At 39.9% G+C, this 17,528-nt stretch overlaps 2 protein-coding genes across 2 annotated transcripts; both read right to left on the bottom strand.

Annotated features, from left to right (window-relative positions):
• Positions 1-2,504: 2,504 nt before the first annotated feature.
• On the bottom strand, positions 2,505-8,571 carry LOC139649873 (mucin-3A). Its single transcript, XM_071526383.1, has 10 exons — positions 8,431-8,571; positions 7,417-7,495; positions 6,565-6,704; positions 4,596-4,734; positions 4,255-4,379; positions 3,932-3,996; positions 3,613-3,815; positions 3,310-3,475; positions 3,048-3,212; positions 2,505-2,547 (listed from the first exon to the last, which is right to left on the bottom strand). The coding sequence occupies exons 1-10, from the start codon at positions 8,569-8,571 to the stop codon at positions 2,505-2,507; spliced, it is 1,266 nt and encodes a 421-aa protein (XP_071382484.1).
• A 3,230-nt stretch (positions 8,572-11,801) lies between these two features.
• LOC139649872 (uncharacterized) lies at positions 11,802-16,973 on the bottom strand. The gene is made up of 4 exons (XM_071526382.1): positions 16,777-16,973; positions 14,334-14,509; positions 12,064-12,656; positions 11,802-11,840 (listed from the first exon to the last, which is right to left on the bottom strand). The coding sequence occupies exons 1-4, from the start codon at positions 16,971-16,973 to the stop codon at positions 11,802-11,804; spliced, it is 1,005 nt and encodes a 334-aa protein (XP_071382483.1).
• Between the last annotated feature and the right edge of the window lie 555 nt (positions 16,974-17,528).

Here is a 17,528-nt window from a genome sequence, read left to right as displayed (position 1 = left end):
CTATTTTAAAAATAATTCTCTACTCATAAGACTGTATAATATACCAATATATACATGTGTTGTTTCTAAAATGATGACTATGTGTTTCAGATTTAGTTTGTCATGTCTGAAGGCATTTGAAAATGATGATCAAACACTCAGGATGGTGGATATAAAAGAGGCAAACTGAATCTAGATGTAAGAAGGAATGAGGAATGAGGGTGAACCCACCTAAACTCGGTTTACCCACCTTTTTTATCTGAGAAATACAGTTTACCTTCCTTTTTAAGGTGACATGCATGCAATTAGCTACCCGGTAGGAAAAAGCAGTGCTCTGGCCCCAAGGATTGAGAACCACTGGTGTACATAAAATAGTATCAAACTGACTTTCTTTTAAGTCTGTTAAGGGAGCATGAATTAATGTTTTTCTCAAAGGGTAATAGATTTTTGCTTGTATTGGTGGTTGTTTATGATGATCATGAGTGGAAGTCAGGGTATACCCACCTTTTTAATTACCACTTCATCTCTGAATATCAGCCTTAAAGTTAGGACTAGATACTATAGTGTAGCCAAGTAGGCTACTACTCTAGACATCCTCTCTGTAGGATATTCCCTTGATATTCCCTTGCTCTCTCACACAAATGGCAAAAGCAAAATGTCATCATATGAGAGCACGCACGCCATCTAGTGACAGAAGATTATAACTACTCTGAAGGAAGTCAATACCATCACTGTTGCAGAGAAAATGAACTCCCTGATTAAACTTCAAAAGGCTGGAGCAAGTACGTGATGCTTGGCAGAGTTGTCAGAGAATAGTGTGTCTTCATCTTCAAACTACACAATCCAACACTGGATTTGATCATTAACCGCCATGTTGGAATGCCGAAGTAATGCCAATTTGTGTCGTCGGCACAGGAGCGTGTCAAGAAACTAACAGGTAAACTCATGATTAATCTTGGTTTCCATGTGTTTGTGTCTTGAGACGTAATTGGCGTTTCAGTGCACCCTAACGAAAAACAACTAGGCAACAGTGATACATAAAATCCTCTAATCCTAATACATTTTAGAATGGTAGCCTATACTGTATATCACAGCAAAACTGTGTTTTTAAACAGTGTTTAATATTCTATAGGACTGTAGCAGTGATACCAAAGGAGACAAAATACCAAAACGTATGATAAAGTCACTATAAACTCACTATTGAGTACCACAGACACACTGTAAGTAGGCCTAATGGTGATTTGTCGTCTGGGGTAAGTATCCCTTGTGTTACTTTTGGGTGAACAGAAGCCTCGATATGATGTAGAGCAGTGATTCTCAACCTTTTTCATATCAAGGACCCCTAGTTTAGTCCACATTAGGGCCACAGACCCCCTTTTGATGAGATTTTATCTCTCAGACCCAAATCTGAGAATATTTTTATTGTTAGATATGATTTTGTCCATTCCATGACTATCTGTATTGTGGGTAGAGAGATAACAGTGAAACTATGATCAAAACAGTCATTCTTCTACATTCTCTAATTGTGTTCACTTCTTGTAAATTAAATAATGCTGAAGTTTAACAATTCATCAATTTGCTGGGGACCCCCTGGAACCCCCTCAAGGACCTCTAGTGGTCCCCAGACCCCACGTTGAGAACCACTGATGTAGAGGAAAGGGAGGTGGGTGAGATGCATCTCCTATCACATTTAGCTGAATTACACCCAAAACACCCTCAGCAGGCTCAGCAGTAAGTTAAGACATCCCAGACCCAACCTGCTCCACACTCCACTCAAAATGCTGATCACAACCTAAAGTAGTTTGAATCTATACTCTTGGGCTTACTCCTAGTTCACAACATTACACCCAAAGGCTACTCAGCAAATTCAGCACATTTTCTACATTTTTGAAATTATTTAGTGTACTCTTAAAGTGGTGACACACTAGGCAATATTTTTGGCAATGTAGATGTGCAATGCTTGCAGCAAAAGGCATTATAACAAGACCTGGGTCAAAAATCTATTCAAATATGGCAACAATGTGTTTTCATGTGATTAAGGCAACAATGCTGAGACAACCCCTGGGCACTGCTGTCCATCAGAGTTGCCCAAGACTTCAAGGGATATCTAGGAATAGAAAAGATTCTTTGAATATAGTTTTTCTGACCTTGTGTCTCACTTTCCTGCAGAGGAGCATTGCTCACTGACCCCAAAATTACTTAGTGTATCAACATAGTTTTCATAGATGAGAATGGAAATGAAAACACTCAAAACATTTAATGTAAATATGGATGGCTGTGGCTTTAATTAAATAACAAGAGTTTTGCAGTTGTAGGATCATTTGATATGAAGGTAGACTACAATGATTAACAGTGAATATAAATATAGGTATAAATAATATAATAATACAATATTTGTATATTGGGTTATATACAATATTTTATTGCTGGTTCCAACAACATTCGGACTGATCTGTAAACTTGCTTTGTTCATTGCTAGTATGGAAAACTTAACAATGAAAACAAAACTCTCCAATCTGTAGTCTTCATCTAGGGTTGCTGTACAACCTCTGGACGTTTGGTTCTGACCTGGAGAAATACAGGAAGCAAAGCTCAATAATATCAACATTTTCAGTATTAGCTCACATTTAATACATCAGTCCTTCTCAGAATATTTGATGGAAAATAGGCTAGTAGTTACTTAGTGGCTTTCGTAGGCATTGTAAGTATGGAAATGCATAATAATAACCAAGAATACCTGTAATCTGGGGTCAACATTCTCTAGACGTGGTCTAAAACCTTCCAATGTGGACCGGTCTGCAGCCAGGCCTGGTGAAAAGATGCTCACATTGTGAATACTTGTTAAAATCACTGCTGAGAAAGAGATTAAGGATTACTGAAAAAGCAGACCAGGACAAACCTATATGTGAGAAGTCAAAGAAGTCTCCCTCAAAATCAGTCAGTCTGCCATGGGATCTGGGAGTCCTGAGATACAGAGACAATTTCTTCATCATATGGACTTTGGCAATGTTTGTAATTTGATCATTATGAGCAAAGCAAAGCATAATTTGTTGACCATCATAACCCACCAAATGCTCATATGTCTCCTTTTGGCCATAATGACCGCAATGACAGCAATAATCAGGAGCAAAGCTGCTGCCAGCGATCCAAAGAGTGCTCCATAGAAACCTGGACCCCAGTGGAAGAAGTCACACTGTTGCCCATAATACTGCTCCAGGCTAGACTCATAGCACCTGTGTTTGAGAGGCACATGAATGATCTGATTCAACAGGAATCAAATGTAAGATAACCAGAATTCAGATAATATCCAGAATTTTTTTTTTGTCTTACCTACAGGTCGGCCCAATTAGAATGTCATTCTGACATTCTCCGTGTTGATGACAGTAGTCAGGATTCGTTTTACAAGGTCCAACACACTGCCAGCGACCATCAGTAAGCTCAGCAGTGTAATCAGCAAACTGACTGCAGTTAATAAAAGGCTGCAGGTCTGTGATATCTGTGTGATTAAAAAATGCATGTATAATCTTGTATGAATACCTTGCCTAACTGAGACATATTGTAAGAGAAGTTTACTGTTCAAAGTAGCAGTGTTTGGAATGATGCATGTTTATATTTGACACGTGATATACTCACTTTTAATATCAGTTGGCTGCAAGATAACTCCATTTAGCTGCACACTCACATTACCAAAGGCCTGAGCAATTCTTTTTAGGTTCCTTGTGTCATTCAAGATGCCAGTCAATATGCCACCTAGTTTAGTGTTGATAATCTGGATTTGAGTTTCATTGTTTGTGTAGTTGTACTCTGCTACAGACTCTGCAACAACACTTCCTGGTCTACAGCAAGAAACAAAAAAACCCAATAGATATTACTAAACAAGAACAACATGCACCGGATCAAATTAGTACATTAAAGTATTTTGTGATAAATTAATAATCTAAAAAAAACCTACCTTAATTCGATGACTTGTACATTTTTGAAGTTCTGTGGATCTACCTCTTTGCATAAGGCACTGAGCTGGAAACGGAAAGACAACACATGACAGCTCTTACTATAACACAATTATGACAATAAATACAGATGTTCTTTGTATATTCACATCAAATCAAAATGTGTAGAGCATAATACACACAATTATTAATCTGTATTTAACATTTGCCAAAATTATCAGGTAGAAGAAATTATATGGCAAGAGTAAATATTCTCTGCTTTATCATCACTTATTGTGTAAAAATCATTAACTCATGGAACATTGAAAAAAAATACATGCTGTACCTCCGTTGTTAATGTACGGATGAATTCTTGTGACTGAGGTGAGCTTAGATTATTAAAAGCATCCTCAAATGTCTTCATGATTTCCAAAGAAATATTTGCTTTTCTTGTTGGTATTGCGTCGCTATCTGCAAAGAATTATGATACCATTATTTTAATATTGCAATAACGTTTCACACTGAACATGAAGTAGAAGTGGTATCAATGCACAAAGCAAACAAATCTATTCAAAATTAAGACAAGCATGTAGTTTAAATCCTGTAACTTAAGTCTGCATTCTACATTATTTTCAGTCGTAACAAGATTGTACAAGACAGTATTTGGAGACAAAAAAAACCCCTCACCAACGACAGCTGTTGTCTCATTGTGTCCATACGAGCATGTATCTCCATAGGTGAAACCTTGACAGTGGCACTGACATTTTCCAAGTGTAACATTGAATGAACAGGGAGCCCCGTTACAATGACAGTCCTCAGCCGTACACTGGGGAGTTGTAGACGGTCTTATCACTGTTATTGTAGCATTTGAGAATGGTCTGATGGTAGATGTTGACTGACTGATTTCTGGTGTAAGTGTGTTTGTGCTGGTTGTTTCCGCTGATGTCACAGCCGTTGTAGTCTGCACTGTAATAATCTGTGCTGTAGAGAATTTGGTTGTATGACCTTGCCCAGTTGTAAGTGAATGTATTGTTTCTGGTGAATGGTGGGTTTGAGTGGTAATAGTGGGTGTGGATTTGATTTGTGCAGTGGAAGATGGCTGTGGGAAGTCGGTATTGAGTAGTGTAGACTGTGACTTCTCTGTTGTAGAAACATCAGGAGAGGATGCAGTCGGCAATATATTTTGTGTTGTCACTGTGGGTGCATCCGTCTTGAATGATGTAGACTGTGGCTCTTTTGGTGTAGAAAGTTGCACTGAAGATGTTTGGGGACTACTAAACAAAGTAGCAGTAGTGACTTTTGCTGTCGTAACATTACTGGTAGTCAAAGTGGTAGCTGGAGTTACTGATGTGACATCAATAGAGGTTGGGGTCTGCTCAGTATTTTGTGTTGTTTCATCACTAAATTGTGTTGAAATGTGTTGTGTACTGGTTGGCAGTGAAGTGGAGGAGGATTCCATGGATTCGTTTGTCACCTTGGTGACATCTGGTGTAAATAATGTAGACTCCTGTGTTGTAGAAAATGTTTTGTGGAATGTTGGAGACGTTTGTGGACTGCTAAATGAAACATCTGCTGTTGTTACATCACTGCCTGTTCCAGCTGTTGATGATGTCATAGTTGATGTTGATGCAGTCACAGAAACATTGGCAGAGAATGCAGTCGGCAGAGTATCTTGTGTTGTTTCACTGTTCTGAAGAGTTGAAGTTTGTGTGACACTGGTAGTTGTGGAAGAAGGTGAAGATGTTACGGATTCATTCGTCACTGTGGGTGCATTAGTCTGTGGCTCCTCTGTTGAGGAAAGGGGCACAGGTGAAGATGTTTCTGGACTGCTAAATGTAAGCTTTGTTGTTGGTACATTTGTTGTTGTTTCTTCACTTTTGGTTACAGCAGTACTTTGACTCAAAAATGTGATGTTGGGAGAGACTGTAGAAGCTGTACTGATTTTCACAGTTGTACTTGAGAGTGGGTCGGCAGTAGATGTTGATTGAATTGTTGGTGTCAGTAAATGACTGGTGATTGTTGACATTGGAGTTGATGTCACATTTTCTGTTGTCTGCTGTGGAGCTGTGTTCAGTGATGTGGAGAAGTTCATTGTGGATTGTGTTTGTCCAGAAGTAGTTGATGGAGCTGTATCAGGCAAGTATTGAGTCTGAGTGATAATAGGTGTAGATTTGTTTCCTTCAGTGGAAAAGGATGTTACTGCTTCTGTTGTCACTGTGGGTGCATCAGTCTTGAAAGATGTAGACTGCGGCTCTACTGTTGTGGAAAGTTGTGTTGAAGATGTTTGGGGACTGCTAAACGCAGTTGCAGTAGTGACTTTTGCTGTCATAACATTACTGGTAGTCACAGTTGTAGCAGGAGTTATGGATGTGACATCAATAGAGGTTGGTGTCTGCTCAGTATTTTGTGTTGTTTCATCACTAAAATGTGTTGAAATGTGTTGTGTGCTGGTTGGCAGTGAAGTGGAGGAGGATTCCATGGATTCGTTTGTCACCTTAGTGACATCTGGTGTAAATAATGTAGACTCCTGTGTTGTAGAAAATGTTTTGTGGAATGTTGAAGATGTTTGTGGACTGTGAGATAAAACATCTGCTGTTGTTACATCACTTCCTGTTCCAGCTGTTGCTGATGTCATAGTTGATGTTGATGCAGTCACAGAAACATTGGGAGAGCGTGCAGTTGGCAGAGTATCTTGTGTTGTTTCACTGTAAGTTTGTGTTACACTGGTAGGTGTTGAAGAAGGTGAAGATGTTACAGATTCATTCGTCACTGTGGGTGCATTAGTATGTGGCTCCTCTGTTGAGGAAAGGGGCAGAGGTGAAGAGGTTTCTGGACTGCTAAATGTAAGCTTTGTTGTTGGTACATTTGTTGTTGTTTCTTCACTTTTGGGTACAGCAGTAGTTTGAGTCAAAAGTGTGATGGTGGGAGAGTCTGTAGAAGCTGTATTGATTGTCACAGTTGTACTTGAGAGTGGGTCAGCAGTAGATGTTGATTGAATTGTTGTTGGTGTCAGTAAATGACTGGTGATTGTTGAGCTTGGAGTTGACGTCACATTTTCTGTTGTCTGCTGTGGAGCTGTGTTGAGTGATGTTGAGAAATTCCCTGTGGATTGTGTTTGTTCAGAAGTAGTTGATGGAGCTGTATCAGGCAAGTATTGAGTCTGAGTGGTAATAGTAGGTTTGGATTTGTTTCCTTCAGTGGAAAAGGATGTTACTGCTTCTGTTGTCACTATGGGTGTATCAGTCTTGAAAGATGTAGACTGTGGCTCTACTGTTGTAGAAAGTTGCACTGAAGATGTTTGGGGACTGTCAAACGAAGTTGTAAGAGTCACATTGGCTGTCATAACATCACTGGTAGTCACAGTTGTAGCTAGAGTGATGGATGCGACATCAATAGAGGTTGGTGTCTGCTCAGTATTTTGTGTTGTTTCATCACTAAAATGTGTTGAAATGTGTTGTGTGCTGGTTGGCAGTGAAGTGGAGGAGGATGCCATGGATTCATTTGTCACCTTGGTGACATCTGTTGTGAATAATGTAGACTCCTGTGTTGTAGAAAATGTTTCGTGGAATGCTGAAGACGTTTGTGGACTGCGAGATAAAACATCTGCTGTTGTTACATCACTTCCTGTTCCAGCTGTTGCTGATGTCATAGTTGATGTTGATGCAGTCACAGAAACATTGGGAGAAGGTGCAGTCGGCAGAGTATCTTGTGTTGTTTCACTGTAAGTTTGTGTTACACTGGTAGGTGTTGAAGAAGGTGAAGATGTTACAGATTCATTCGTCACTGTGGGTGCATTAGTATGTGGCTCCTCTGTTGAGGAAAGGGGCAGAGGTGAAGAGGTTTCTGGACTGCTAAATGTAAGCTTTGTTGTTGGTACATTTGTTGTTGTTTCTTCACTTTTGGGTACAGCAGTAGTTTGAGTCAAACGTGTGATGTTGGGAGAGACTGTAGAAGCTGTACTGATTGTCACTGTAGCATTTGAGTTTTGGTTAACAGTAGATGTTGACTGAATTGCAGTTGATGTCAGTACATTAGTGGTGATTGCTGAACTTGGAGTTGACGTCACATTCTCTGTTGTCTGCTGTGGAGCTGTGTTGAGTGATGTGGAGAAGTTCATTGTGGATTGTGATTGTTCAGAAGTAGTTGATGGAACTGTATCAGGCAAGTATTGAGTCTGAGTGGTAATAGTAGGTATGGATTTGTTTCCTTCAGTGGAAAAGGATGTTACTGCTTCTGTTGTCACTGTGGGTGCATCAGTCTTGAAAGATGTAGACTGTGGCTCTACTGTTGTAGAAAGTTGCACTGAAGATGTTTGGGGACTGTCAAACGAAGTTGTAAGAGTCACATTGGCTGTCATAACATCACTGGTAGTCACAGTTGTAGCTAGAGTGATGGATGCGACATCAATAGAGGTTGGTGTCTGCTCAGTATTTTGTGTTGTTTCATCACTAAAATGTGTTGAAATGTGTTGTGTGCTGGTTGGCAGTGAAGTGGAGGAGGATGCCATGGATTCATTTGTCACCTTGGTGACATCTGTTGTGAATAATGTAGACTCCTGTGTTGTAGAAAATGTTTTGTGGAATGCTGAAGACGTTTGTGGACTGCGAGATAAAACGTCTGCTGTTGTTACATCACTTCCTGTTCCAGCTGTTGATGATGTCATAGTTGATGTTGATGGAGTCACAGAAACATTGGCAGAGGATGCAGTCGGCAGAGTATCTTGTGTTGTTTCACTGTTCTGAAGAGTTGAAGTTTGTGTGACACTGGTAGTTGTGAAAGAAGGTGAAGATGTTACGGATTCATTTGTCACTGTGGGTGCATTAGTCTGTGGCTCCTCTGTTGAGGAAAGGGGCACAGGTGAAGATGTTTCTGGACTGCTAAATGTAAGCTTTGTTGTTGGTACATTTGTTGTTTCTTCACTTTTGGGTACAGCAGTAGTTTGAGTCAAATGTGTGATGGTGGGAGAGACTGTAGAAGCTGTATTGTTTGTCACAGTTGTACTTGAGAGTGGGTCGGCAGTAGATGTTGATTGAATTGTTGTTGGTGTCAGTAAATGACTGGTGATTGTTGAGCTTGGAGTTGATGTCACATTTTCTGTTGTCTGCTGTGGAGCTGTGTTGAGTGATGTTGAGAAATTCCCTGTGGATTGTGTTTGTTCAGAAGTAGTTGATGGAGCTGTATCAGGCAAGTGTTGAGTCTGAGTGGTAATAGGTGTAGATTTGTTTCCTTCAGTGGAAAAGGATGTTACTGCTTCTGTTGTCACTGTGGGTGCATCAGTCTCGAATGACGTAGAAATTGGCTCTTCTGTTGTGGAAAGTTGTGTTGAAGATGTTTGGGGACTGCTAAACGAAGTTGCAGTAGTGACTTTTGCTGTCATAACATTATTGGTCGTCACAGTGGTAGCTGGAGTTATGGATGTGACATCAATAGAGGTTGGTGTCTGCTCAGTATTTTGTGTTGTTTCATCACTAAAATGTGTTGAAATGTGTTGTGTGCTGGTTGGCAGTGAAGTGGAGGAGGATTCCATGGATTCGTTTGTCACCTTGGTGACATCTGGTGTAAATAATGTAGACTCCTGTGTTGTAGAAAATGTTTTGTGGAATGTTGAAGATGTTTGTGGACTGTGAGATAAAACATCTGCTGTTGTTACATCACTTCCTGTTCCAGCTGTTGCTGATGTCATAGTTGATGTTGATGCAGTCACAGAAACATTGGGAGAGCGTGCAGTCGGCAGAGTATCTTGTGTTGTTTCACTGTAAGTTTGTGTTACACTGGTAGTTGTGGAAGAGGGTGAAGATATTACAGATTCACTCGTCACTGTGGGTGCATTAGTCTGTGGCTCCTCTGTTGAGGAAAGGGGCAGAGGTGAAGATGTTTCTGGACTGCTAAATTTAAGTTTTGTTGTTGGTACATTTGTTGTTGTTTCTTCACCTTTGGGTACAGCAGTAGTTTGAGTCAAAAATGTGATATTGAGAGAGTCTGTAGAAGCTGTACTGATTTTCACAGTCGTACTTGAGAGTGGGTCAACAGTAGATGTCGATTGAATTGTTGGTGTCAGTGAATGACTGGTGATTGTTGAGCTCAGAGTTGATGTCACATTTTCTGTTGTCTGCTGTGGAGCTGTGTTGAGTGATGTGGAGAAGTTCATTGTGGATTGTGTTTGTCCAGAAGTAGTTGATGGAGCTGTATCAGGCAAGTATTGAGTCTGAGTGGTAATAGTAGGTGTGGATTTGTTTCTTTCAGTGGAAAAGGATGTTACTGCTTCTGTTGTCACTGTGGGTGCATCAGTCTTGAAAGATGTAGACTGTGGCACTTCTGTTGTGGAAAGTTGCACTGAAGATGTTTGGGGACTGCTAAACGAAGTTGTAAGAGTCACATTTGCTGTCATAACATCACTGGTAGTCGTAGCTGGAGTTATGGATGTGACATCATTAGAGGTTGGCGTCTGCTCAGTATTTTGTGTTGTTTCACTGTTCTGAAGAGTTGAAGTTTGTGTAACACTGGTAGTTGTGGAAGAAGGTGAAGATGTTGCGGATTTATTTGTCACTGTGGGTGCATTAGTCTGTGGCTCCTCTGTTGAGGAAAGGGGCACAGGTGAAGATGTTTCTGGACTGCTAAATCTAAGCTTTGTTGTTGGTACATTTGTTGTTGTTTCTTCACTTTTGGTTACAGCAGTACTTTGACTCAAAAATGTGATGTTGGGAGAGTCTCTAGAAGCTGTACTGATTTTCACAGTTGTACTTGAGAGTGGATCGGCAGTAGATGTTGATTGAATTGTTGGTGTCAGTGAATGACTGGTGATTGTTGAGCTCAGAGTTGATGTCACATTTTCTGTTGTCTGCTGTGGAGCTGTGTTGAGTGATGTGGAGAAGTTCATTGTGGATTGTGTTTGTCCAGAAGTAGTTGATGGAGCTGTATCAGGCAAGTGTTGAGTCTGAGTGGTAATAGTAGGTGTGGATTTGTTTCCTTCAGTGGAAAAGGATGTTACTGCTTCTGTTGTCACTATGGGTGTATCAGTCTTGAATGACATAGAAATTGGTTCTTCTGTTATGGAAAGTTGTGTTGAAGATGTTTGGGGACTGCTAAACGAAGTTGCAGTAGTGACTTTTGCTGTCATAACATTATTGGTCATCACAGTGGCAGCTGGAGTGATGGATGCGACATCAGTAGAGGTTGGTGTCTGCTCAGTATTTTGTGTTGTTTCATCACTAAAATGTGTTGAAATGTGTTGTGTGCTGGTTGGCAGTGAAGTGGCGGAGGATACCATGGATTCATTTGTCACCTTGGTGACATCTGTTGTGAATAATGTAGACTCCTGTGTTGTAGAAAATGTTTTGTGGAATGCTGAAGACGTTTGTGGACTGCGAGATAAAACGTCTGCTGTTGTTACATCACTTCCTGTTCCAGCTGTTGATGATGTCATAGTTGATGTTGATGGAGTCACAGAAACATTGGGAGAGGATGCAGTCGGCAGAGTATCTTGTGTTGTTTCACTGTTCTGAAGAGTTGAAGTTTGTGTGACACTGGTAGTTGTGAAAGAAGGTGAAGATGTTACGGATTCATTTGTCACTGTGGGTGCATTAGTCTGTGGCTCCTCTGTTGAGGAAAGGGGCACAGGTGAAGATGTTTGTGGACTGCTAAATGTAAGCTTTGTTGTTGGTACATTTGTTGTTTCTTCACTTTTGGGTACAGCAGTAGTTTGAGTCAAAAGTGTGATGGTGGGAGAGACTGTAGAAGCTGTATTGATTGTCACAGTTGTACTTGAGAGTGGGTCGGCAGTAGATGTTGATTGAATTGTTGGTGTCAGTAAATGACTGGTGATTGTTGAGCTTGGAGTTGATGTCACATTTTCTGTTGTCTGCTGTGGAGCTGTGTTGAGTGATGTGGAGAAGTTCATTGTGGATTGTGTTTGTCCAGAAGTAGTTGATGGAGCTGTATCAGGCAAGTGTTGAGTCTGAGTGGTAATAGTAGGTGTGGATTTGTTTCCTTCAGTGGAAAAGGATGTTACTGCTTCTGTTGTCACTATGGGTGTATCAGTCTTGAATGACATAGAAATTGGTTCTTCTGTTATGGAAAGTTGTGTTGAAGATGTTTGGGGACTGCTAAACGAAGTTGCAGTAGTGACTTTTGCTGTCATAACATTATTGGTCATCACAGTGGTAGCTGGAGTGATGGATGCGACATCAGTAGAGGTTGGTGTCTGCTCAGTATTTTGTGTTGTTTCATCACTAAAATGTGTTGAAATGTGTTGTGTGCTGGTTGGCAGTGAAGTGGCGGAGGATACCATGGATTCATTTGTCACCTTGGTGACATCTGTTGTGAATAATGTAGACTCCTGTGTTGTAGAAAATGTTTTGTGGAATGCTGAAGACGTTTGTGGACTGCGAGATAAAACGTCTGCTGTTGTTACATCACTTCCTGTTCCAGCTGTTGATGATGTCATAGTTGATGTTGATGGAGTCACAGAAACATTGGGAGAGGATGCAGTCGGCAGAGTATCTTGTGTTGTTTCACTGTTCTGAAGAGTTGAAGTTTGTGTGACACTGGTAGTTGTGAAAGAAGGTGAAGATGTTACGGATTCATTTGTCACTGTGGGTGCATTAGTCTGTGGCTCCTCTGTTGAGGAAAGGGGCACAGGTGAAGATGTTTGTGGACTGCTAAATGTAAGCTTTGTTGTTGGTACATTTGTTGTTTCTTCACTTTTGGGTACAGCAGTAGTTTGAGTCAAAAGTGTGATGGTGGGAGAGACTGTAGAAGCTGTATTGTTTGTCACAGTTGTACTTGAGAGTGGGTCGGCAGTAGATGTTGATTGAATTGTTGTTGGTGTCAGTAAATGACTGGTGATTGTTGAGCTTGGAGTTGACGTCACATTTTCTGTTGTCTGCTGTGGAGCTGTGTTGAGTGATGTGGAGAAATTCCCTGTGGATTGTGTTTGTTCAGAAGTAGTTGATGGAGCTGTATCAGGCAAGTGTTGAGTCTGAGTGGTAATAGGTGTAGATTTGTTTCCTTCAGTGGAAAAGGATGTTACTGCTTCTGTTGTCACTGTGGGTGCATCAGTCTTGAATGACGTAGAAATTGGCTCTTCTGTTGTGGAAAGTTGTGTTAAAGATGTTTGGGGACTGCTAAACGAAGTTGCAGTAGTGACTTTTGCTGTCATAACATTATTGGTAGTCACAGTGGTAGCTGGAGTTATGGATGTGACATCAATAGAGGTTGGTGTCTGCTCAGTATTTTGTGTTGTTTCATCACTAAAATGTGTTGCAATGTGTTGTGTGCTGGTTGGCAGTGAAGTGGAGGAGGATTCCATGGATTCGTTTGTCACCTTGGTGACATCTGGTGTAAATAATGTAGACTCCTGTGTTGTAGAAAACGTTTCGTGGAATGCTGAAGATGTTTGTGGACTGCGAGATAAAACGTCTGCTGTTGTTACATCACTTCCTGTTCCAGCTGTTGATGATGTCATAGTTGATGTTGATGGAGTCACAGAAACATTGGGAGAGGATGCAGTCGGCAGAGTATCTTGTGTTGTTTCACTGTTCTGAAGAGTTGAAGTTTGTGTGACACTGGTAGTTGTGGAAGAAGGTGAAGAAGTTACGGATTCATTCGTCACTGTGGGTGCATTAGTCTGTGGCTCCTCTGTTGAGGAAAGGGGCACAGGTGAAGATGTTTCTGGACTGCTAAATGTAAGCTTTGTTGTTGGTACATTTGTTGTTTCTTCACTTTTGGGTACAGCAGTAGTTTGAGTCAAAAGTGTGATGTTGGGAGAGACTGTAGAAGCTGTACTGATTTTCACAGTTGTACTTGAGAGTGGGTCGGCAGTAGAGGTTGATTGAATTGTTGTTAGTGTCAGTAAATGACTGGTGATTGTTGACATTGGAGTTGATGTCACATTTTCTGTTGTCTGCTGTGGAGCTGTGTTCAGTGATGTGGAGAAGTTCATTGTGGATTGTGTTTGTCCAGAAGTAGTTGATGGAGCTGTATCAGGCAAGTATTGAGTCTGAGTGGTAATAGTAGGTGTGGATTTGTTTCCTTCAGTGGAAAAGGATGTTACTGCTTCTGTTGTCACTATGGGTGTATCAGTCTTGAATGACATAGAAATTGGTTCTTCTGTTGTGGAAAGTTGTGTTGAAGATGTTTGGGGACTGCTAAACGAAGTTGCAGTAGTGACTTTTGCTGTCATAACATTATTGGTCATCACAGTGGTAGCTGGAGTGATGGATGCAACATCAGTAGAGGTTGGTGTCTGCTCAGTATTTTGTGTTGTTTCATCACTAAAATGTGTTGAAATGTGTTGTGTGCTGGTTGGCATTGAAGTAGAGGAGGATTCCATGGATTTGTTTGTTAATTTGGTGACATCTGTTGTAAATAATGTAGACTCCTGTGTTGTAGAAAATGTATTGGGGAATGTTGAAGATGTTTGTGGACTGCTAAATGAAACATCTGCTGTTGTTACATCACTTGCTGTTGTAGTTGATAATGATGAGCCTGTAGATGTGCTTGTTTCAGTGACCAGATTGGAAGTAAACAGTGGAGATGTTGTCATGGCTGAAGTTGATGTATGGAAAATATTACACTGTTGGCCGTCATACTGATCATAACACCTGTATCAGAATTTGGAAGGAATTTATAGAATATTTACACGACTGAATTGTATACAGAATAGCATTACACTGAGCTAATAGGTCATTTTAAATTTGTAACTTACCGACAAATAGGTCCACTTTGAATGATATTAATACATTCTCCATGGTGATGACAATAGTCAGGGTTCTTTTTACAGGGTCCTATACACTGCCAGTGACCATCAGACACTTCAGCAGTATAGTTGGCAAACTGACTGCAGTTGATAAAAGGCTGCAGGTCTGTGATATCTGTTTGGGAAAAACACTTACTATGTGTATCATTGTAATAGTGCAATTTTGAATAATTAGGAATTGGCATATTTTTTCAAACACAATTTTGCCACACAAAAGACAATAAATGCGTATAAGACATCAAGACTATGTCGTACTCACTCGCAATTGTTGCTGGCTGTAAGGTGACTTCATTAAGTTTTATGCTCACATTACCAAGAGCCTGCCCAATGCTTTCCAGGTTGCTTGTGTTATTAAAGATGTTACTCAATTCATGTTCTAGTTCAGTGTTGAGGAACTGTATTTGTTTTTCATTGTTTGGATAGTTATATTGTACTGTGGTCTCAGCAACAACACTCCCAGGTCTAGAAAGGTTAGTAAAAACACATCTTAAGAACATAGAGATGAATATAAAAATACTGTATGATCTAGAACATAAAGTATTTAAACCGTCATGTAATAAAGGATATTTGATATGTGGAGGATAATTTATGGTTTCTGATAAATTATTGATAAGATTACTTGTGCCCTTTGGAATCCATAATAACATTTATAATAGCTAATATAATATTCATGTTAACATGACAAAAGTACATATTAATATCAATATCAAAAGAAACATTTGCTGATATTTTGAATAGCCTATATTATTATTATATATATTTTTTATTCATAGTTTATCGTTTACCAACACACATTCACATGCATACATACAAAAATAAATAAATAAATAAATAAATAAAAAGATAGAATAGCCTCAACCTTAATAAGATGATATATCAAATGCGTGATAACCTACTTTAATTTGGTGACTTGAATATCTTTGAAGTTTTGTTGATCTGCTTTCTTGCAGAGAACAGTCAGCTGAAATTGGACAAATACAATGTTACAATTTAACACTTAAAATCATGACAAAATATCTTATCTAGAAACAACCTGCTCTATAATTACCACAATAAGATGTGTATTTCTTGGTGGATAAGAGGCAAAAAATTAACATGAACTTCACCGGTAGCAAAGCAGATACATGTCACAGAATATTACCTATCAGTGAATATTCCCTTCTTTCTATTATCTATCTATTTCTGATGTACTGATGATAATAATTGTGACTCACACAACACTGAACATTGTTTTAATTGAATACTGTACCTGTTCAATCAATGTGTTGATTAGTTGTTTTGACAGGATAGAATTTAGATCAGTATAATCATTCTCAAATTCTTTCATGATTTCCAAAGAAATGTTTGCCATCCGGGTTGGTACTTCTGCACTGTCTGAAAGTAAAGGTGATTTCACATGTTTGTAAATGTAACTAACTCAATTTAGTAACTCTCTCTATTTCCCAATGTGCAAGGAATCTTGGGATAAAAAAATGTTGAGGTTCTTCAGCAAGTAAATTCAAGCTTCCTCCATGGTCACATCAGTATTGCAATGTGAGGAGATGGAGCTTGGAGAACTCACCAAGGACAGCTGTGATCTCATTATCTCCGGAAATAGGACTCTTGGTAGCTGTTGACTGATCGGTTACAGGAGTAAGCACATTGTTTGTGATCGCTGAGGTTGCACTTGGCATTAAGGATTCTGTTGTAAGCTCTGGTTTGGTGGGTAATGCTTTGGAGATGAAAGTGGGTGAAGATGCTTCAGTTGGAGATATCAGATAGTCCCCTCTGGTGGTAGTTTCAATATTCCCTGTTAGTCCAGTAGTGGGATTTGGACTTGTTATTGTAGATTGTTCAGTTGTTGATAAAATGCTTGTTGGTGATGTGTTTACTGTGGTGGAGAGTTTATGTGTTGTTTCAGTCTCTATAATAGAAGTACTTTGGGTTGGGGTTTCTGTGATGCCTCCCTCCGCTGTTGTAGATAGATTTTTTTTGGATGTTGAAGAAGATGTTTGCAAAGTGTTTGGTGGTGTTTCAGTGGATGAACTAGGATTTGGGCTTGTGGTCACTGCAGGAAGGCTTGTCTGAGTGGGAACATTGGAGACTGAAGTGGAGAAAAATGTTTCAGCTGACATTGACAGGTGCTCTGCGCTGGTGGAAGTTTCAGTGTTTTCTGACGACCCAGTTTTCAATGTTGGACTTGTCACCACAGACTGCCGAGCTGGAGAGGAAATGCTAGTTGGTGATTGATTTATCGTGAAGGGGATTGTTTGTGAGGTTTCAGTGACCCCAAATGGTTCATTTGTTTCTTCTGTATGAGCGGATGACATCCCTCTTGCTGTGGAAGTAACTAACTTTGTGGTCACATTATTATTAAGATTGCTATTTTGAGATGTTTGGAGTTCAGTTGTGGCACTGATAGTTGTGGTTAGGTTTGGTACCCCAGTAGATCGCTCCTCTGATGTTCTTGTGAAATTAGTTGTTTGGCTTGTACTTCTTGGTATGGATAAAATGTCCATTTTAGTTGTCACCTTTGGAGTTTCAGTGGTGGATGGTGTAGAATGAGAAATCTCAGTGGTTGAAAAAGTTGTGGAACTTTCTGTTAGATTTTGGCTTGTTGAAGGCTCAATAGGTTTTGTTGTCATATGAGCTGAGGAAATTACTTCAGAATTGGGAGAAACTGATCCTGTGGTCAAATTTGTGCTACTAGAGTTATTTGGTATTATAGGAGGCTCAGCAGAAGCACTGTTGGTGGTGATTTGGCTTGGTGCGTCATCTCTTTCTGTGGTACTAATTTCTTGGATTGTTGCAGTAATGTTGTTTGTTGTCAATGGAACTGGCGATTGTGTAATGTCCTTTGAATTTGTGAAAGTTTCTGAAAGTTT

The sequence above is a fragment of the Centroberyx affinis genome, unplaced genomic scaffold (assembly GCF_046629955.1).
Source record: "Centroberyx affinis isolate AG114_WGS23_722 - 3 ecotype Tasmania unplaced genomic scaffold, CSIRO-AGI_Caff_v1 ptg001408l_1, whole genome shotgun sequence".
NCBI lineage: Eukaryota > Metazoa > Chordata > Actinopteri > Beryciformes > Berycidae > Centroberyx > Centroberyx affinis.
This window is presented reverse-complemented; position numbering and strand designations above follow the sequence as displayed.